General features: G+C 35.7%; 1 protein-coding gene across 1 annotated transcript in view; it reads right to left on the bottom strand.

Annotated features, from left to right (window-relative positions):
• Positions 1-3,661: 3,661 nt before the first annotated feature.
• The window catches only part of ARSB (arylsulfatase B), a 235,086-nt gene continuing 215,117 nt past the window's right edge, over positions 3,662-23,630 (bottom strand). The window contains exons 7-8 of the mRNA XM_051991810.1: positions 10,582-10,704; positions 3,662-7,653 (exon numbers count right to left, since the gene is read on the bottom strand). Coding sequence (XP_051847770.1) covers positions 7,388-7,653; positions 10,582-10,704 — 389 coding nt within the window. The 3' untranslated portion in view covers positions 3,662-7,387. The remainder of the gene's footprint in view (positions 7,654-10,581; positions 10,705-23,630) is intronic.

Here is a 23,630-nt window from a genome sequence, read left to right as displayed (position 1 = left end):
GCTCTTTGGTCACTCCAAATTATTTTCCAAAATAGTTGGATCAGTTCACAATTCCAAGAGTGCACTAGTGTTCCAATTTTTCCACAACCCCTCCAATATTTGTTATTTTTCTTTTCGGTCATATTAGACAACCTGATGCCTTGGAATTGTTTGAATGTGTGTTTCTCTAATCAATAGTACTGTAAATGACATCTGATTAGAGAGATGCATTTTTAAACACAGCCAATTTGAGAATTGTTTTGCTTGACTATACATTTTTGTCACTAGGGTTTTCTTTCTCTTTCTTCCCCACCTTGGCTCCCATCATTGGGTCAAAAGACCAGGGAAGGCAATGTGGGAGACAAGAGATGGGAGAAGAAGGAGGCAATGCATAGGATCTCTCCCTGCCCTTTTCCAAAAAAGCATACAACAAAAGGAAGGCAAGTAAAAATCACAGACAAGCTGGACAGTTTTGAAAATTATATGTTGAATCACATACTTTAAAAGAAAAGCAAGATCAACATAATGCAGTCTCATAGTTTAATGTATAATCTTCACTTAAATATATACAGAAATATTTGCTTTATTTGCTGTTTAAATTCCACATTTTAAAAAATGAAAAAATGAAATTGTGTGAAATACTTTGTTGCCCTTTAAGGGCATTTTAAGATTTTAAGGGAAAAAAATCTTCTTGGGACTCTATTGGCCACTTAAGATTTGAGGATGCTCACTGAAAGGTGTCAATTCTAGTTCCATCTTTACAACTACCCTGAAGAAATTCTCACAACTATTCTTTGGAACCTGGCTCTTCTGCCTCCATTTCCATGGCAACAGATATTCAGTATGTGAGCCCAGGGAGCAGCATCCTTTTGACTATATCTCAGATCAGCCCATTCTCATAGTGGTTGCTGGGGAAATAGCTGACTTTCTAAAAGAAATTTACGTCCAAACCCAAAGAAAGGTACAACTCTTTGGAAAGAAAAATCGGTCTTAAAGTGAAAGGAATGAAAATAGAAAAAAAAAAAAGAGTACTCATATCATCAAATTAGGATGCTATAGCAGCTTTCTTTCTTTTTTAAATAATAATAATAGATTTTTATTTTTTAAATACGTGCAAGTATAATTTTTAACAATCATCCTTGTAAAATCTTGTGTTCCAAATCCTTCCCTTCCTACCTTCCTCTTCCTCTAGACTGCAAATAATTCAATATAGGTGAAATATGTGCAATTCTTCTAAACATATTTCCAAATTTATCATACTGCACAAGAATAATCAGGTAAAAAGGGAAAAAATGAGAAAAAACCCAAGCAAACAGCAACAACAACAAAGGTTAAAATATGATGTTATGATCCATACTCAATTCCCATAGTCCTCTTTCTGGATGCAGATGGTTCTTTCCATCATAAGTTTAAAGGAACTGGCCTGAATTGCTTCATTGTTGATAAGAGCCAAGTCTATCACAGTTGATTATCATATAATCTTGTTTCTAAAAAGCAGCCATTCTTTTACTTAAAAGTAAAACCTGCAAGATTATTGAGAGCAGGAGCCATACCTTCCTTTTTAGTTTGTCTATTCCCTTCCTTTTTCTTCCCTGATCTTACTCTAATGGATCTCTAGTCTGTAGATGACCCCTCTCCAGTTAAGGAAACCCCTATATATAAAAATCTGAACTTATGCACTAAATTATAGAATAATTACTTGTATTACAGAAGTGTTTCACCCGAGGGCTACATTAAATAGTAAAGTTTCTTGGAGCTTTTCAAACAAGCTCTGACCAAAACCAAAAAATTTATAAGCAACATTTCATAATAAAAAATTATATAAAATGAGGTAAACTTCCAGTTATAGATATTTGGTATAGCTTACCTTAGAGGGTCCTTAGAGGTCATCTATTTGAGACTATAAAATGGAAAGAACATGATTTCTGGCATCAGAGGACCTGGATTCTAGCCATGACTTCCATTTGTTAGGTGTGTGATCTTTGGAAAGTCATTTGACCTGTATTACCTCATCTATAAAATAAAGATTTGGCTTCAGAGACAACTCCAGAGCTCCAAATCTCTAATCTTGTTAGTTTCTTAATTTCATGAAGCCCATATTATTTAAGCTCAGAGGAGTTAGATGATTCACCCAAGATCATGCAGATAATTAATGAAAGAGCTCAAACTGAAAACTGTTATCTTGACAGATATTTCAGCATTCTTTCTGATATGCCAGTCCAATAAATTTCAACATTCAGAATCACTAAATCGGAGAATTAGAAGGGATTTCATAAACCATCTAGACAAACAGATATACAACTATGCTTTAAGTTGAACAAAGTGCTTTCCTTATAATTCTGTCATATAGATTTTTATTGATTTGGAAATTGAGGTTACCTGAATTTAAATTGATCATGGCCACTGAATTTGTAAGTAATCAAAAAGAGATTTGAACTTGGTTCTCCTGACTCTTATCCCAGTGCTCCATCTACTATGTAATACCACAAAATTCCCAAAATTTGGTCATTCAATTTTTTCTGAAAAACTTTCAATGATAGAACTCCTGAGGCAGTCCATTCTAGTTACAGTTAGCTCTAAATGTTAATAAATCTTTCTTTATATAAAATATACAAATATGTACATATATAAATATCTTTTATACCTCTTGATGTCTCTGCAACAAAATAAAGAACATTCCTTAGATAGGCTAGTCATATTGCTTTTTGCTTTCAATCTCAACTTTTCCCTTTATTTTTCCTCCCCCTCCAATATTTACTATCTCAGTTTTACAGATCATACTTTCAGGTCAGAGTCATAAAGTTTTATGCAATGCTGTTTCTGCCCAAGCCTAAGGGAATTTTATAAAGAAACAGCCCAATGCTTCATGCTGCATATGTGAATGAAGATATGACTATGGATTGGCTGACACCACTTAGTACGATGTTGTTTATCTTTGTGAGGAATGTATTTTATTTTGCTGTAGGGACTTCCAGAGACATAGGAGATACATGTGGAAAGAGAAGTTTCAGAAAATCAGAAGAGAAAGACTTCTGAATGGCAGACTTAAACTCTTGGAGACCGAGACCTATGTAGGAGCTGGTCACATCACATTCTTTTCTCTCTACAACTTGCAATTTTAGAGATTGTTGAGATTGTTGGGTGAGATCATTCTCACTCTCTCCTGGTTTGAACTGAGATTTATATAATACCTAGCCGAAGAGTTCATTTACTTTTGTGTATTCTTGGGTTAATCTAATTTGTAGAACTTCTCCAATTTCTGGTTACTGTTTTGCTTAGATAAATGGTTTTATCTATTTATGGTCTTCTCTGTAACTGGCATTTGATGAGAAGCTGGTAAGTGTAAGTTAAACATAACCATCCCCTCATCTTCAGAGAGATCAAGGAATCTGCTTTTGTTCTGGACCCTTAATGTTGTACCCTTAGGCTTAAGCAGCCTTAGAAACATTTGAATGTAGCAGATAGATTTAATTCTAGTCTGATACCTCTCTTGAAGATATTGCAACCTCTGATAATCCTTGACTCTACCTATCACTAGCTAGCATGATGGTGGGATAGAAACAGTTTTCTTCCTATTTTCTTTAGATGTAAGATCTGACATATGCATGCTATGTATCCATGAACCACATCTACATATGTCTGTATTTGTGTATGTATGTATATAAATAACCTCATACAGAGATTTTACATTTAAAAAGATAATTCACTTTATTTTGCTCTCAAACCAGGTAAATCCATATATTTGATAAATAAAACATTCCAACAAATCATATTTCTCAAAAGTGAACAATTTCATAAGAAAACAATATTAGTATTTGTAGTCAATACTTTCATATTCATTCATAATTCTTATAGATCTTAAGATTATCTAGGTATTCATTATGGCTAAAGATCTAAGGCCCAAATCATGGTGATTTGCATTTGTAGATCATTTTACATAGAAGCACACTCACATACATCATCTCATTTATTCTGTATCTACATATGTTACATATATGTGTGTGCATGTTCTCTTCCCAGTGGATGCATGTTTCTTGAGAATAGAAACTGTTTTATTCTTTTTATTTTTATTCCCAGCACCTAGCATTGTTCTTGGCACATAATAGGTACTCCATAAATGTACTGGCTGATTGACTGAATTCTTACAACAATCCTTTGAGGTAGGCAAGTTGGGTCATTGTTCTCAATTAAAGTGAAAAAACTGAGAGTGATTTATCTATGATCACATGATTAATAAATGACAGAGTCCCATGGGATTAAAAATGAGATTTTTCTTATAAAAGCTACTCTGGGGAGATATCTCTGTTCCTATTTATTAAGGAAATCTGCAAACTTCTACCTGGGGAGACTAAAGGCCACTAGCTAACACCCATAGGCCTTCTTAGCCTTAACCTAAATACTATAAGCAAGTTTATTTACACAAACTTACCATCTGCCAGATAAATTACATTTCCTCCTAAATATCTTTTTGTTTATGACATGTTGAAATGCTAAATGGCAATAAAGAAACTAGATTTAAAAAACCTACAATCTGGAATGAAAGATGGCAATGGGCTATAAATCCTTTTCCTTTCAGGGAATTTTGACAGAATAAGCATTAATATGACCAGAAAATAGTGCCTTGAATATAAAGATATCCAGTGATTTTCATGAAATTTAATTTTTTTAATTTCAATTTCTGTTCCCTTCTGCAGAAATAGACAAAGTGGTAAAAATGTGATGGCTGACTTTTTTTCTTGGTGGACAAAGGTGTGTCAGGACAACAGGTATATAGGAGAGAAGTGAGAAGAACTCAGAAAGTGTTGTCAAGAAGATCTCTGATATGGACCTCATAACACTATATTCCCCATTTTTTAAATCTATTCTGTGCTTGAGACCTAAAGGCATTCATTGCACAGCCCAACACATCAGACATCCCCCTGGAACACACAAATACTGAGACCTCCACAATCCCTAGAGCTACACTGCCACAAAGAATTTGAGACTTCTTCCCATTCTTCCCATAAAAAACAATAAAACGGACAAGCCGGACACCTGTTCAAAAGCCTCTGAGTGGGAGAGAGGCTGGTACCCTTCTTGGGGCTCTTGTAGCAGCTGTTGCCTTCTTTTTCCTCAGTATAAATCTTTCACCTTCCTGATAGGAGGGTAGCAATAAGTGGGTGGGTAGTAAAAAGAATTTGGCAAGGAGGAAGACATTGAGATTTTCCATCTGTATCTCCCCTACCTTTTCTTAACTTGTAATAGGGACATAATTACCTGGCTATTGAATGATGAGATACTTCATTGAGATTTAAGTAACAGCTTCAACCCTGGAAAAGCATCCTCTGAGCACGTAGGTCATTTTCATCAAGTTTTTGAGTTTAAATTTAGGCTGATGACCTCGCATCATCTTCATTCGTTAAAGCAATGTCAAGAAAAAGTTAGAAATGTTTTCTCAAGATGTTTCTGGGCCCTGAAAATGCAACCACTCTGACCCAGGCAGGCAGAACAGCAGTTAAATGCTGAAGCATGAGGCTTCCTTTCCTTTCTCACTCATAGACTCTGGTTACAAGCATGAGATTAGAGAAGCTTGTAGATTCACCATTCCTTTGCTTTATCTAAGCCTTGGGCCATCAGCACTGACCAGGGCTTTCTGAGGTCAGCCATCTCCACAATCCCAGCTCCCACCTCCCTTGTATTTCTGGAACTGGTACCAATTCTCAAGTGCTAGTATGGCCACCCTCACTAGAATATGAAGCCCAAGAATAATGGGCTAGAATCTAGTTTGTATCCATAAGAAGCTGACTTGGAAAAACGTATTAAGTCAATGACCTAGTTGGAAAGTGGTCATCATTGTTTAAAACCCTTTCTGTTTATGGCAAAAATGGAGCTTAAGTAAAAACAATCCAGAGCCAAGCTTGTCCACTGTCTGGGACCACGGGTGGTAGTGTCAGTAATATTCAATAATACTGTGTTTCATGCCACAGAAATATGATTCATCTGGAGGAAAGGGATAGAGTGATTAGCACGGCTTGAAAATCTTTTTCTGGAACCAAGAAAACATTGTACACAATAACAACAAGATTATGTGATGATCAACTGTGATGGACTTGGCTCTTCTCAGCAATGTGAAGATTCAAGGCAATTCCAAAAGATTTAGGATGGAAATGCCAATCAGATCCAGAAAAAATATGGAGAATGTGGATGAAAGTGTAGTATTTTTACCTTTTTGTTTATTTTTTTCTTATGTTTTTTTCCCTTTTGGTCTGGTTTTTCTTGTACAATATGACAAATATGGAAATATGTTTAAAAGAATTGTACATATTTAATCTATATCGGATTGCTTACTGTCTTGGGGAGGGAAGACATAAGGGGAGGAGGGAGAAAAATTTGGAACACAAAATCTTACAAAAATGAATATTGAAAACTATCTGTATTTGGAAAAGTAATACACTACTGAAAAAAAAATCTTTCTGCTGTTTAGAATACAGGGTAACAGTCTATCCAAAAGGAGAACTCCTACCACCCTGTTAATGGATAGGTAGATAGGATTATAGATTTAACACTTTAGAGGCTATATAACCCTCTAATTTTTAAAGATAAGGAAACTATGGGTAGGAAGAAGGATCCATATGAAGTAACAAAAAATCCTAAAAGAATGAGCAAGGATTGGGAAAACCATCCTACCCAAAAGAATTAGAGAAGCAGACTATGATCCACTTGTAGCTCATATATAAATAATGCAATGAGTTATCACAGCATAAGATGGGTAGGGGAGAAAGATTAAAAAAAAGTATTTTGGTGGAAACTGCTAGACACCATGAGAAGAGTAGGAGAGAAAGAGAAAGGGAGGGAGGGAAAGAAATGAAGGAGGAGGAATAATAAGTTAGGGTTGAGGGGGGAAGGCAAGAGAAAAGAATTAGAGGAGGGAAAGGGAGAGACAGAAACTGAGAGACAGATTTTTGCCAGTGTTATCTGTGAATAATTGTCTGCTCCTTTCATTTATTGCATGAAATGTGAGTCACTCTACAATAAAATCTAGCTTTTGGCAAAAGCAAAATCTAGCATCTGACTTGCTGGGTGAATTTAGCAGGCTGCTCCCTGACTGAGGGACTCAATTAGAACTTCTTATCTGAAGTAAAGTTTCTTAGTTGTCCTGAAGCTCAGGAAAGAAAGGATGAACCTTTGCTTTTATAATCTCTTCCAGTCAAAGAAATGCAAGAGTTTATGTTCCTTAATATATCTGTTTCTTAGGTGCACTTGAGGCTGGAATCAGGGACCCCACATTATAGTTAAGGACTGAGAAGAGTCAATGAAGCTCCTTGAATTGGGGCAGAACAAATGGGGTGAAAATCACATGACTTTGGACTCCTGAGGCTGCAACCTCAATCTGAGAGGCAATCTTCCAATTTGAGAGCTGATTAGCATGCTACATCCATGGTCCCCAAACTCCAGTTGCTTTGGGATCACAGTGGGGATCTTCATCAGGATAGAATACTGGTACAGAGCTCTTCTGGTAATATTGGAGCCGGCCCAGAAGCTTCTTAACGATACTGGGATGTTTACTGGATAGGTCATATCTCTCTTCAGGGTCTTCTTGTATATCAAAAAGCCAGAGGTTTTTGTTTAGTGAGTCAGGTGATGGTTGCTTTGTGATATTGGATAATTCTGGAGGTGGAAACCAATAATCACAGCCTGTTAGAGAAATACAAAACAGTAAGAAGAGACTCAGCATACATGTGACGAGAGCTTGCAAACATGCACATTTGGCTTTTCCCAAAAGACCCTGCATCCCTGAACCCTCTCCCACCTGAACTCATGCCCCCTGAGATACCTAGCCAGGAGTAGAAGAATATATGCTTCTTGCTATTCAGTGCTGTTTCCAGATAACTTCACTTCATCAAGTCTATTCTTTCTAGATCCCGTTCTTGGGTTATGTTCCTGAATCGGTTCTGGAGTTATATTTCCTTCCTTCTCAAGGAGTCCTCAAAGATATTCTATATCCTAAATCCTATCCTTAAGTTGAAGAACTTAATTGACATAGTGAGCCCCCCTCAAATACTTTTTCTTTCTTGTTCATCCTCCTCAACTGTCATGATCTTAGTCTTCATTCTATAATGAAGCTTCTGTCTTGTCTCTAGGACAACAGCTTCCAAAATGTTAATCTCACATCTCTATCAGTAATAAATTTTTAAATGCATATTTACTTACTTATAAATTATGTACACATATTAGTAAACTATAACATGTACTATAAAACTTTTAAAAATATAGAAATTTTAAAAGGATGAAATAAAGGTAAAATATATTCGATCTTATAGTCAGGTAGTGAGTAGGGATGACAATTGAGAAACCTTTGCTGTGGGAAAATGCCTTCGAGAGCTGTGTGGAGGACGCAATGGACAGATGGGCAAGAGGCTTAAAGCAGAAAGGTCAGTTAGAAGAAAGCTATTGTGGTAGTCTAAGACAGAGGTGATCAGATTCTTAACCCACAGAGAGCAGAAGGGAGATGACAGAAATATTATGGAGGGAGAAACATGAAGATTTGGTGACAGATTGGATATGTGGGGTGAGGGAGAATGAAGAGTGAAGGTGATCCCTTGATTGTGAATGTGGATTCCTAGAACAACAGTGGTACCCTCAATAGAAAAAGGGAAATTTGTAAATGAGTGGGTTTTTTGGGAGGGTTGTGAGGAAAAATAAAGGGTAGGATACAGATTACAGCCCATCCATACTTGCTCATTCTGTCCCACTCAAAATGAAAAGGGGGAACGTAGGAATCCTTATTCCTGGTCACCATGCAGAAGAAGGAAGGAAAGAAATAAATAAGCAAAGAAACAAAAAAGGCATTTAATAAGTGTCTTCTATGTGCAAGGCACTGTGCTCAGCATGCTACAATTATTATCTTATTTAATTCTTTTAATATGGGAGATTGGTGCAATTATTACCCTCATTTTACAGATGAGGAAACTGAGGCAGACAGATTGATTGATTTCCTAAGGTCATACAGCTATTAAGTGTCTGAAGCTGCATTTGGGATCAGGTCTTTCAGATTTCAGAACCAGGGCTTGAGTCATTATGTCACTTAGTTGTCTAAAAACCCCACAGAACACAGAAATACCATTTGAGGTGCTCTTGATATGGTCAAAGGGGATCTGAGAGAGAGAAGATGGGTATGTAGAGAGGTGGAAATTTGTCTGGGCAGTATTGTCAGGCTAAGAGAATGGACACTGGGAGCCTGCACAGGAGAGGAAGGAGATGGAATACAGTTTTACTGAGGAAAAAGAGTAGGAGTAGTTAGGGAGGAATTACAGAAAAGTGTCCTGATTAATTATCCTAAGGAGGGAACAAGTGTTATCCAACTTCCCACTTTCTGATTAGCTGATCACTTATCTCTTGGGGACAAACCATGGTTCTGGCTTTGGAGACCTAGGCTAGAGTATAAAACACAAACTCCTTTGTGGAAACTCTCCACCATCTGGCTTCAGCCGACCTTTCCAGGCTCATTCCCATTCCACCCCTTCACCCATTCACTACACCTTTGCCATTCTTTGTCATTCTTCACATCTGACATTCCACTTTTCATCTCCATGCCTTTGCATAAAGTCCTCCATGCTTCAAAGGCTTCTCTTCTCATCCCTGCTTTGGAGAATTCCTGGCTTCCTTCCAAAATCAGTTCCTGGGTTACCTCCTAAATGAAACCTAAAACTTCCCCAGGTGCCAGTACCTTCCCCCTTAGAAATTACATATAATGTATAAGATTTGTGTCTGTTTTTTGTGTTCGTATTGATTATTTCTCATAGAAAGTAAATTTTTTTCAGGACAATAACTGTTATTTTTTTTTTCTTCATTGTATCCTTAGAAATTAGCACAGTATCTGACAGAAGTGTGTTGGTAAATGTTTTAAAAAAAGATCTCTCTAGGAAAAAATACACCCATAATACACTTTTAAGTTTAATCTGCATTATTAACATTTTCTCAAGACCTGTTTTGTACCAATTGCCAATTTCTGAGGTCTAAATACTTCAACTGAAAATTTAATAATCGATTGTCTGCTGTCATTTGAGCTGCCTTCAGCACCCTGGACTCACTTAATGAATGCTCATTAAATGTTGAATGGTCTCAAGCATTTAAAATATCTGTCTTCTTAAAAATGTAGTGGGAAACTTCTTCCTTCCCCCCTTTTAGAATCAATTTCCAATGGTTTTAGTAAAAATCAATAGATTAAACCCAATTTTTTGACTTAGTAGCTCAAAGAACATGATTTATAAGGGTCATTGGTTTAATTTGTAGACATTTGCTTGATTATCTTGAAAACAAACATTCAAAGAAACTCGAAAAATAGTAATAACGTATTGTAATTGAGAACAGGTTGCCTAGCAAAAGAGGGAAGGGAAAACCTTGAAGAAATAGTATTTTACTTCTGCCACACAACATGAAGGATCATAAAAAGTTTTAAAAGACTATTTTTAGCCTTCCAGGTGTCTGGGTATGGGCAGGAAAAGGGCAAGATTTAGGGACAGAGAAGAAGTAAGCAAAGTACTGCATGCACATGATGTAAGAGATGGTCTTCTTGTTCTCATTTTTCACTTTACAGCTGCAAATTTATGACAATTTTACTACCTGGGTAGCCAGTCAGTAGTTTCCAGTTTCCATATCGAATTGCTGCATGGATAGAAACATTGAAGGTAGAATGTGTTGTAGAAAAGGAATCACTCTTGGAGGGAGGCCTAGTGCTTTCTGGACCTAAAAGGAAACAATATAGAAGAATGAGATTAAAATTTCAGTAGCATAGAGTTATAAATCTACTTTATATTTCTCTTACAGAATACTAAGTAGCTCTGATATAATACTAGAGTATAAACAGGTCTCCTGCCCTAAAAATGAATTCTTCATTATACTGTTATTTTATATAAATAGCTATAGTAACATTTGATGTCTAATTGTTAGAAATCCTGAAAAGAAACACTTCAAAGGCAGTAGAGTTCTGATCTAGCCTTAAAATATCTATATCCTGCCTTGTACATTGTTCTGTTGTAGTATGTGTTGGGGTGGGGTGGGGGGAGAGAGTATTTAAAATATGGGAAAGACTATTCTGGGATTTCACTGCTAGTGGAACTTCTTGCTGAGGGAATGCCCTCTAACCAATGCAAAATGGCACATTCTTTGGGGAGGGGAGGGAAAAGGAAGGAAAAGAAATGTATATGATAATTTAGCTGTATATTTGAAGAAATGGCAAATTGTGCATAGTAGATTTGCAGTTTCATTTACAATCATCTTTTTTATTGTGCTATTTTGTGGAGATGCTTGTTTTATTTTATATTCCATTTATTCCATATCCATTAAAGAGAAAACTTAAAAAAGGGAAAAACATCATTTGTGAGTTAATAGTCTACAGCATTGCCCAGCACACTGGAAAGTTAAGCAAATCACTTAGAAGCACCCAGTCAGGATGGGTCAGAAGATAACACTAGGTCAAGCTGGCTGTTGTTAACAGGACATAGGGATTAAACACTGTCGTTTCCTGCAAGGGAGGATGTATTGATAAATTGCAATGAACAAAGCCTTGAAGGACTTTACTTTCCACCTCAGAGAACTCTTGCCAGAGGACCTCATTGTTCTGGCTGGTCAGTATTTCATGCAGCCCTCTATATTTAAGGAGGCTTCAGATGAGCTTTACTTCATTGCTTCTATCTCACCAGCATCTGAAAACCTTCTATGGCTCCCCTTACTCCTACATTACTTTACAAATATTATCTCATTTGATCCCCATAAGTCTGGGAGATAGGTGCTATTATCCCCATTTTACAGATGAGAAAACTGAGAAAGAGGACAAATGACTTGTTCAAGTATCAGAGGCTGAATTTGGAATCAGGTTTTCCTGATTCTAGGGAAAAGTATTCTTTAAACTCTTCTACTTAGTTGTGTTTCTAGTCATAATAGAATCACTATTGTCATTATTACTATAAAAGGTATGCTAATCTATTTGCCCTTAGTCTCCACTCACCACTCTGGTAACTTTCCAAATACACTTCTCTCTGCAGGGCTTTAATGGGATTTCATGTATACAGTGATTACCCTTTTTTGTTTTTTTAAGAAAATTTCATTTTTTTTGCTACCTTTAAAATTATTAATATTTTTAAACTTTACCTTCATTCTCCCAATATGTTTACCCCAAATCCCATCCCTTACAACAAAAGAATAAAAAAAGAATGAGGAAAAAGAATAGTTTATCAAGACTAACCCAATATATCAACAAAATTTCATTGGCTCTACAAAGCCTCAGACCCACAGTTCTTTATCTTTTCAAATAAGGGACAAGGATGCATTTTTTCATCTTTTCTTCATGACCAACCTTGGATATGTCTTGGTCTTTAGGACATTTTTATTTCTGAAGAATTCCTCTCTGTTCCTTATAATAAATATTTTTTTAAAAAAAAAAAACAGAGAAATCAAAAAGAAGCTTTGAAAAACCAGCAGTTTAAGTATAGGCAACATTTAACATCACTAAGAGGTGAAGGAAATGGGTTTTGTTATCATTATGTGTGATCATTATGATTATACAATTTTCAGCTTAATTTTTTTTCTTTCCATTTATAATGTTAGCTTCTTTTATTTTTATAAAATGTCTTCTGACCAATGTGATCATTCCCTAATCCAATGCAGATCACAGGAGGTTTGGGAATGTATTGCACAACTGTATTTCATAGTGTTTAAAGGACACTGTAGTCACAATGCTTAGTTACCATTTAAAACAAGGCCAGATAGAGATACACTGGAGACTGAGCAAATAAACATTTGTGGTTTCAGAACCCTAAGTCTCAACAATCTCACACCAACAAGTCTTTGGTACCAGAAGAAGGACTGTTTCATGCTTATTACTCCGTTTGTTTGGGTATGTTTTGTTTCCAAAGTAAACAGATAATCCTGGTGGCCAAGATGTGTGAGGCTATCGATCATGGGAAGTGTGTTCTTAATATACATGTTAGAAAAAAAATGGACAACTTCATTATTTACACCAAGTTTGTAGAAAGGTCATATTTTGATATGGAAGGATGTTTGTTACATAAAGTGGATATCTGATTTGTAAAATTATAAACAGAAAAGAGGAAATGTAGTCATGTTACATCTATTCATGTTCTGTCCAAATATATACAAAAAAGGAACATAAAATACCTAAATAGTAAGTCTAAGACTAAGTGATGAAAGATGTCGGCTGTTTTCTATCCTCATATACTTTGCACTGCAAATTCTGTCTTTGTGAATACTTGCTGAAGAACAAAAATTACAACTTCATGAATGCTGCATCCCAAACATACTCAGTAAATCAAACTTAGGACTCTACATACATAGCACAGTCTTGTAAACCCACCTCCCCACTTCCCATTCTCCATGCCCAACACCTTTCTGCTCAGATCTGCCCTGCCCTGAATGGCTGGTCTAAGTGGAAAAACTCTTTAGGAAAAGCAGATGCAGGGAATGAAATGCTGGGACCAGATGAATGGACCCAGTCATTATTCAACTGAAACCTGTTCATGGACCTGTTCATTCAAGTAGGTGGTCTTTAATCTTAAGTAACACTAACGGTCATAGAACTAAGAAGATTTGAATAGTATTTCTACCAAAGAAAATTAATGTATTATAATTTTTGGACATAGCCAATGGAGAATTTCTCTGCCTTTGAGATTTATATTTGTTATAAGAGATTTGCTTTTCTGGTGCTATTTTTATGTTTCACTATCAGAGTAGGAAGGGAGGAAAGAAAAAAATCAATTTTTGTTCACTGAAAAAATATATTTTGAAAAAGAAAACTAATTCTCAAAAATTAGTGGTAGATGAATTTGTACATATTCTTTAAAAATAAATGTTACACTGATGTTTTTTTTTTAAAATTTGTGATTTTTTAAAAAAAGATAACATTTTAAACTATTTTAAACATTTCTTTAAAAAATTTTTTGTTTCAAATTTTCTTCCTTCAGATCCTCTCATTCCCATTGAGAAGACAAGCAATATAATACCAATTATACATAGGAAATCATGCAAAAAATTTTCATATTAGCCATGCTACCAAAAAATAGCAAGAGGTTTTACAAGAGTCAATGTTGAAAAATTATTCATGCATATGTTTTGGAAATAAAGAGCTTTAATTAAAAAATAACAAGAAAAATAAAGTGAAAAAATATATTTCAATATGCACTCAAGAGATTATTCTCTCTCTGAAGAAAGTATTTTTTCATCATGGAAATTTGGAATTGTTTTGGATCATTATGTTGATCAGAGTAGCTAGGCTATTCACAGCTGATCATTATTATAATATTGCTATTAATAGGGTACTATGTTTTTCTGGGTTTATTCCCTTCACTTTGTATCATTTTTTATCAGTTTACCCAAGTTTTTCTGAAACCATTCCCCTCATCATTTCTTATAGCACAGTATTATTCCATCACAACCAAAACCCACAACTTGTTCAACCATTCCCCAATTGATGGACATCCCCTCAATTTCCAATTCTTTGCCATCAGAAAAAGAGCTGCTATACACATTTTTGCATATATAGGTCCTTATCTCTATAGATAAAGAACATGGCTAACTTTCTGAACCTCCTCCCTTCCAATAGACAGTGTAATCCCTGTCCTAGAGCTCACTGGTATGGGACTCTCACTATTGGTGGAGGTGAAGGCTCTGCATGAGTTGGGGCGGAGTTGGGATAAAGCGAGAGAGATCCAGTTTCTGGCAATCTTCTTTTTTGTCCCTTTTGGAACTCTTTAAGACCAGTTTTTTTTTTAATTCATTAGGCTTCAAGTCCTCTATATCCTTCAATTTTCAAGTCACTTTGGTGCTTCTTGCTTTCAGCTTCAAGAGAAAAGATGTAAGAGGCTAATCCCACTTCAGATTACTAAAGGAAAAGACTTTGGGAAGATATGAGAGAAGGGGGCAGAGTCCATCATGCCCCTACCCCTGGCTTGCTACACTAAAGACTTTGGGGAGTTTCTCTTTGGATGAGATCTAGGACCTTTTTTTTTTTTTTTGATGAATAGAGTTACTTTGCTCCCAAAAGGAGAACTCTTTTTCTCTATATTATCTGGCATATAATTTCATGCCTTTTTATGTTTTTCTGCTTTGTAACCAATTTGGATAAATGGATTTATTTGCTATTCTCTATGTGTATTCATTGTGGAACTGGTATTAGGTGGGAAAAGGGTCAAGTCTTGATTATAGAGTTAGGATCTTTCTTCTCCCTCCAATAAAAATGACAAAGTAATCACAGGTTAATTTTGAATCTGATATCCTCTAGAGAAATAACATTTAAGGAATTAGATATAATGCTAGTCTGGTACTTCCACTTTCTGAGGGGAGCAGAGTGGTGGCTGCTGGCCCCAAATTCTTATTTCCCCTCCTAGCCAGACTTAAAGTATCCCTTGGAAAAGCATGGAGGGGAGAAGAGGATAGAGATATCTATTTGGCTTCTCTTTAAGCCACACACAAGGATGACTAACTCTTGCCACATAACAAAGAAATATAAATAAAATCAATCAACATATTGGTCACATCTGACAACATATGACTCATTCCGCATCTCTACTGAGAGATGTAATAGAAGCAGAAAACTGATTGTTAAATTTACACCTTGGAAATAAGCAAACTCTATATATAAATCATGGTTTGATTTATTGTTTGTTGAATAACTAGGCTTAAGATAATTTAGATTAGGGGCAGTTAGGTGGCACAGTGGATAGAGCACCAGCCCTGAAGTCAGGAGGGCCTGAGTACAAATCTGGCCTCAATCACTTAACACTTCCTGGCTGTGTGACCCCTGAGCAAGTCACTCAGCCTCAATTGCCAAAAAAAAAAAAAAAGAAAAAAGAAAAAAGAAAAGAAAAAGAAAAAAAAAAGATAATTTAGATTAAACTTAAAAGTGTAAGTACACCCTCACAGAACCTATTGTTCATGTACCAGCGTACCCTGCCTCCCGACTCTATTTCTAGGAGGATATATTTCAATACCAATCCTCTGGAGTCAAGATTGGTCACTGCATTGATCAGAGTTGCAATGTCTTTTCATCTTATATTCTTTTATACAACTGTGGGAGGTCACAATGTACATCATTCTCTTGATTTTGCTTACTTATAGTAGTTTTTTCCAAATCTTTCCCAAGTTCCTTAGTCTTTCATATTTATCATTTTGATTAGTGCAATAACATTCCATTATGGTCACACATCACAAATTGTTTAGCCTTTCCCTTCTTTATAGACAATTTCTTGCTACTATAAAAAGTAGTGTTAAAAATATTCTTGTATCCGTAGGACTTTTCCCTCTATCCTTCACTTCCTTGGAGGAGGTCATCCTTATTAGCCTTTTCAGTGAGTCTATCCTAGTGGATTTTTCTTGTATAGTTTTGTTTTCCCCCCAGAATGGAACCAATTCATCACTCCACTAACCTTTCTTCCCATAATCCCTCCAACATTTACTATTTTCATTTTCTGACACCTTTGTCAGCCTGATGAGTGTGAGAGTTGGTAATACATAATTCTCTTACTGTTAGTGATTTGGAATATTCTTTCATGTGCTTTTTGATTATTCTCCTGCATTTTTATTTAATGCAATAAATATTTATTGAGTGCCCCCTATGTGCCAGCATTCTTTTAGACGGCCACTGAGGGAGATTCAAAAGGATGCATTCTTGCCCACAAAAAGCTTACAGATTCCTTGGGGGAAATAAATATTTACATGAAAGAATTAAACCTTAATATAAATCAAGATAGCACATAATTGAGAACCAAGATAGATGATGTAATTTAGACAATATATAAAACATAATCATAAAACATTAAAATCATAGCACCTAAAAGGAGTTCCATCCAGTTCGTTCTTATCCCTCAATAAGAATGACCTGCAATACCCCCAGCAGGCACTCAAAGGTTAAAGCGTTTGCTGGAAAGGTATCCAGGATCTCAAGCTGACCATTCCATTATTGAATGGTAAGAAGGATAAAAAAGGGAGAGGTCAAGGCTGAAGTAATGGACAAGGTTTTATGAGGGGATGGGATTTAGCCTGGAGGCTAAAGAAAGATAAGTGGGAAAGGGGAGCTTTCTGAGCAAAGGGAAATGGTACGACTCACAGTTTGGAATTGGGAAATCAAATTTTTTAGAGGCAACAAGTCTATTTGCTTGCTTAGAGTGGAATTTGGGGAGCGTGATGTGAAAGAAGGTTGAGTAGATTAGGATGTTTCAGATTGAGAAGAACCTTGAATGGAAGACTGAGAATTCTGGGTTTGATTCTGGGTCACTGCTTGACCAACAGTGATTTAGTTACTGATTATTGATCTAGGAGCAAAATGAATTTGGTATTTTAGCAAGTCTTTTCTGATTTATAGTATAGAGGATGTCAGCTAGGCATCTATTCAATGTTTATGTACATTATGTACAAAATAGTGCATTAAGTGTTGTTGGGGGTTACAAAGTGAGTGTAAACACGGTATTACTATATAATGGTAAACTTCATTGTCTAGAAACTTAACAATAATAGCCAGTCAGTCAACAGGTGTCTCCTTAATTTCCATGGGAAAAGCAGGCTAAATGCTATTATAAGTGTTGTGGTAAATTTAGAGAATTATCTACTAAAAGTAACAAGATGCTAAACACAAGATATTTTAACCAGGTGCAAACACATCTTGATTGTTTGAAAAGACACGAAAATACAACATTTAGTTCAATCAATCAATTAATTACAGACTTTACATTGACTTGAGGGAAGGTTGTTTACTTAGATGTCTTTGAAAATACACTGAATAACTGCGGTTGGTATTGTTTGAATGGACTGAGGAAATGTAGTCATTCCCTGCAGGATATGTATAAAATAACAAACTGGTTCATAATTCATTTATCTAGCAGCTTAGTGATAGAAGCTCCCAAACAAATCACCAAGTTCCCCATTTGGAGAAGGGGGATAACACAGTGAACCTTGGCCTTGACTTTAAATTCTTCCTTTCCCTTTACCAGAGAAAGACTTGGTGAACCTGAGCAGGTCAGAGGATTTGGATTTTTTTTCATCTGCATTCTAGTTCTAGCAGTGACCTGAAAGAACAGCGTTCATGGCAGTGATTACATTGAGAGCCAAGGATGGATGAAGTCTGATGAGGAAAGGTAGATTCAAGACTCAATAAGAAGTCCAAAAGAAAAGCTAAATCTCTTCCAGGGAGAAAACATCTTGATTGTTCAAATCATGTGCAGAAGAGTTTCCAGGAAACATGAGTTTCTTATCCTTTTGCCATATGTGCTTTCTAAACTTGAACATATTTTCCCTTGGACCCTGTAAGTGATGGTGGGAGGGTATGTCACAGACATTTGGGGGAATGCTTGTTGCCCAAAGTTCTTTTTATCATTTTAATTAAATCTTTAAATTAAAAGCTAATTAAATTTAGCTGACTGATACTAACAGGTAATGCTATGGGAAAGCACACCAATGGGGCTTATGAACTATAGCATTACAGAAACAACTCTAATTTTCAGGACTACCGCTAGACCCTGAGGAGCATTGTAATAATGGAACTTTAGGACTATAGAATATCAGTGTATAATACATTGTTGGTGGAATTGTGAACTGATCCAAGCATTCTTATGAGCCATTTGGAACTATGCCTAAAGGTTATAAAACTTTGCTTACCCTTTGATTCAGAAAAAAACCTCCCATTTTTTTCCTTTTGATCTGATTTTTCTTGTGCAACATGATAAATGTGGAAACACGTTTAGAAGAACTGCACATGTTTAAACTGTAATGGATTAATTGCTGTCTAGGGAAGGGGAAAGAAGGATAGGGAGGGAGGGAGGAAAAATTTGGAGAACAAGGTTGTACAAGAGTGAATGTTGAAAACTATCTTTGTATTTTGAAAAATAAAAAGCTATTATTATTATTTTTTTAAAAGACTATCAGTGTGAGTAAACATAGTTTCCTGAGTATGGATTATTCTACTTCCCTTTTCTATATATTTCTATCTGTATCTGTATGAGTTCTTCAAAGTGGATTACAAAAATATATAGGAAAAATGCTAATAATAATAACAACAACAATAATGGCAGAAACAACAAACATAATCTTTTGTAAAATATAAAGACCAAGAAGAAGAAATTAAAATAAAGGAGGAACAGAATGAAGTACTTGTCAACTTGTTGCCTCCAACAACCTTTTTGCTGCTGGAGTTGTCTTGAAGATGCTTTAGTGAGTCTAAAGATGATGGGTTTACATCTCAATGCTTTCATTTAATCCCAAAAAGTAATTACTTTATTGACCTGTACAACAGTTCACAGAACACAAATAACATATTAAAAAATACAGGAGAGCAAAACATTTCTTGGGCTATTTTCTACCTGAACCTCCTCAAAAAATGAAACCAAGATTTAAAAAAAAATACAGGGATAACATTTATATAACATTTGAAAGTCTGAAAAGCCCTTCATGTATATCATTCAAGCCACTTGAGTTAAATAAAACTAGTTATAGATGACTATAAAATACCATCTTTTATATGCAAAAATGATTTACTCATGATAACCTTAAGTAGAGTAGGCACTTTAATTGGTTTTACTAATAGTGGACAGCTGCCTAAGAATTCATGAGACTGAAGTAAAGGGACTGAGGAAACGCTGGCTATATTTCAGGAAAACCAGACCTACTGATTTAGGAGCTTCAATTCCAGGTTTCAGTCACCTGGAACCGTTTCTGCCTCCCTGCTTATAATCCTAGGGGTGAGGGTAGGGACTGAAAGAGGCTTTAGAGAATGGCTTATTCAGTCTCCTCTCTATACACAGCTTGATCAAATTTAATTCTATAAAGCTTATTTTTGTTTCTGAATACTTTTGCAGTTTACCAAGGTCATTCTAAATTCTAGATCTCAGTTTAAGAAATTATTCAGCATTTCCTGATAGGGTGATATTAATTTTGTACTTAAAAGAGAGATGAATATTGAAATGCAGTTAGGATCTTACCAATGTGAATTAATGATGATTTGATTTAATTTAACTTTAATTAATTTATTGGTGAATTAATGATAGAATGAATGAGAATTTTGAAGTAGAAATTGTGTCTATTGTCAAAGGCCAAGCCTGGCTAAACCTAAGATAGGCTCATTATCCTGTTGGTGACAGAGTGATTAAAATTTTTTTGACACAGCACCTTTAGATGACATTTATTAAGGGATGGAGTAGGGATGGGGAGGAATAAAGAAGAGAATATATCCACATTTGATAAATCATGATATAAATCCTTAAAGTTTAAATGAGAGTATTTTTTAAAAATATCTTTAATTTTATTACTTAATAAGACATTGAAACTTGAATGAAATGTTAGGAAAGTATTTCTAAGCAGAGGCCACATAAACTCTATTTTAATAAACAGATAAGGGGGGAGGTGGAGCCAAGATAGCAAAGCAAAGACAGGAATTCACCAACCTTTCCCCCAAACTGCTCCAAATTCCTTTAAATAATGACTCTAAACAAAATTTAGAGCATCAGAATACCAAAAAATACAAGAGTAGACTATTTTCTAGCCAAAGGCAGCTTAGAAGCTCAGGGGAAAAGGTCTGACTCCAGGGTGGGAGTCCACATGCAGTCCCAGTAGGGCATGCCAGCACAGCCCCAGCCCCTGGCCCAGATCCCATCTCTGAATAGCGACAGTAATTATGGCTTCCAGGCCTTTCAGCCCAGAGACACCAAAGAGAAGCTAAAAGGTCAGCAGAAAAGGTCTGTGGAACCAAAGCCCAGCACACAATCCCAGGCCAGGTCCACCCAGGCCCCAGCTCCAGTCCAGACCCCAGCATCAGCAAGGTGGGACTCTGAATCAGCAGCAGTGCTGGAGGCTTCTGGACCTTTCAGTCTGGGGACACCAGGGAGAACCTTGGAAGGTCAGTGGAGACAGTCTGTGGCAACAGGGTGGGAGTCTGGTGTGGAGTTCTAGTGCAGCCCGGGTCAGAGAAGCCCCAGCCCAGTAGATCTTATAACTACAGTGGGGCAGGGACACATCTAACAGCACAGACCCAGGGCAGCATAAAGTTGCTGTTGCCAGTAGAGGAAGCTTGGGACAATCTTGCCTTTGCCCTAAGAGCAGACTTCAACCTTTAAGAAAATGAGCAAAAGCAAAAAGAACTCTGACCATAGGTAGCTTTTATGGAGACAGAGAAGAACAGACCTCAAACACTGAAGACACTAAGGCAAATTGTCTCCAGATGAAGCCTCAAGGAGTGATATGAGTTGTTCCCCATTTTACAAGACTCTCTTGAAAGAATTCAAAAAGGATCTTAAAAGAGAAGAAAAATGGGGAAAGAAAATGAGAACTTTGCAGAAGAATTTGGAAAAGGAAACATAAAAATTATCTGAAGAAAACTCCTTAAAATAGATTTAATGAAATAGAAAAATCATATAACTCCATATAAAATAGATTTGAAAAAGAAACCAAATCATTGAAAAACAGAATTTGTGAAACTGAAAAAAAAATCCAATGAACAAAACAACTTATTTAAAAGTTTAATTGGCCAAATGTAAAAGGAGATAAAAAGCCTAACTAAATAAAATAATTCATTAAAAATTAGAATTGAGGGGCTAGATGGCACAGTGAATAGAGTACCAGCCCTGAAGTTAGGAGGACCTGAGTTCAAATCTGGCCTCAGACACTTAACACTTCCTAGCTGTGTGATGCTAGGCAAGTTATTTAACTCCAATTGCCTCAGCCAAAAAAAAAAAAAAAAAAAAAAAAGAATTGAACAAATGGAAATGGATGACTAAATGTGATATCAAGAATCAGTGAAACAAAATTTTTAAAAATATAGGAAAAAATAGAAGAAAATGTAAAATGCTCATTGGAAAAACAACTGATCTGGAAAATAGATCCAAGAGAGAGAATCTAAGAATTATTGGACTACTTGACAACCATGACAAAAAAAAAAAAACCTAGATATTATATTTCAGGAAATTGGGTAAAATGGGCATTAAAAGAATTCACTGATCAACTACTGAAAGAGATCCCAAAATGAAAAATCCAAAGAATATCCTAGCTAAATTTCAGAATTATCAGATCAAGGAGAAAATATTTCCAGCAGCCAGAAAGAAACAATTCAACTATTGAGGAGCCACAATCATGATTACCCAGGACTTAGCAGCTTCCACCTTAAAGAATCAAAGAGCCTGAAATATGATATTCCAAAAGGAAAGGAGGTTGCAACCAAGAATCACCTATTCAACAAAATTAAGCATTATCTTTCAGGGAAAAAACAATGGATATTGAATGGAACAGGTGAATTTCATTTATTTCTAGTGAAAAGACCAGAGCTGAACAGAAAATTTTATCTTCAAATATAGAATTCAAGAAAAGTATAAAAAAGGTAAAATTGAAAAAAAAAAAACCTATTTCTTTTAAAAGTAAAAAAGTTTACATACCTATATGGGAAGATGATAAATTTAATTATTGAGAACTGTATCTCTGTTACAAATAATTAGAGGGTGCAGGTAAGGTTTGATTTTATTGTCACAATATTAAAAAAAAAAGACTAAATGAGGAAAGGAGATTGTATTGGAAGAAGAGGAAAATGAAGGAAATGGGGTAAATTATATCTCATGAAGAGGCAAAAAAGACCTATTACAATTGAGGAAAAAAAAGGAGGGGGATAAACATTATATAAGCTTTTCTCTCATTAGATTTGGCTCAAAGAGATAATATCAAACATATTTAGCTTCACAAAGAAAGTTCTCTTACCCTATAGGGAAGTAGGAGAGGAAAGGGGAAAGGAAAGGGGAGCCTAATAGAAGGGAAAACAGAAGTAGAAGGGGAAAGGTATAAGAAAGTGGGAGGACCTTTAAAAGAGAGGGCTTTTGAGGGAGGTGCTGGTCAGAAGCAAGATACTGGGGAGGAGGGAAAGTAGGAAAGGAAAAAGAAAAGTATAACTTGGGGAAAATAAGATGGCGGGAAATACATAATTAGTAATTTTAACTGAATGTGAATGGGATAAACTGTCCCATAAAAATGGAAACAGATAAGCAGACTAGATTAAAAGTCAGAATCCTATAATATGTTGTTTATAAGAAACACATTCAAAGCAGAGTGATACATACAGAGTAAAGGTAAAAGGCTGGAGCATAACCTATCATACTTCAGCTAAAGGGGTAGTGATACTAATTTCAGATCAAGCAAAAGCAAAAATAGATCTAATTAAAACAGATAAGGAAGGCAACTACTTCTTGTTACAGGTACCATAGATAATGAAATAATATCAATACTAAACATATATGCATCAATTGGTATAGCATCAAAATTCCTAGAGAAGAAGTTAAGAGATCTGCAAGAAGAATTAGACAGCAAACTATACCAGTGGGGGTTCTCAACCTTGCTCTCTCAGAACTAGCTAAATCAAAACATAAAATAAATAATAAAGAAGTTAAGGAGGTAAATAGAATTTTAGAAAAGTTAAGTATGATAGACCTTTGGAGAAAATTGAATGGAGACAGAAAGGAATATACTTTTTTCTCAGTGGTACATGGAACCCACACAAAAATTGACCACATGTTAGGGCATAAAACTCTCAAAATCAAATGCAGAAAGGCAGAAATAGTAAATGCATTTTTTCCAGATCATGATGCAATAAAAATTACCTGCACTAAAAAGCCAGGGGAAAATAGACCAAAAATGAA

The sequence above is a fragment of the Antechinus flavipes genome, chromosome 1 (genome assembly GCF_016432865.1).
Source record: "Antechinus flavipes isolate AdamAnt ecotype Samford, QLD, Australia chromosome 1, AdamAnt_v2, whole genome shotgun sequence".
Taxonomy (NCBI): Eukaryota; Metazoa; Chordata; class Mammalia; order Dasyuromorphia; family Dasyuridae; genus Antechinus; species Antechinus flavipes.
Note: the sequence above shows the minus strand (reverse complement) of the source record. Positions and strands in the feature narration are given on the sequence as shown.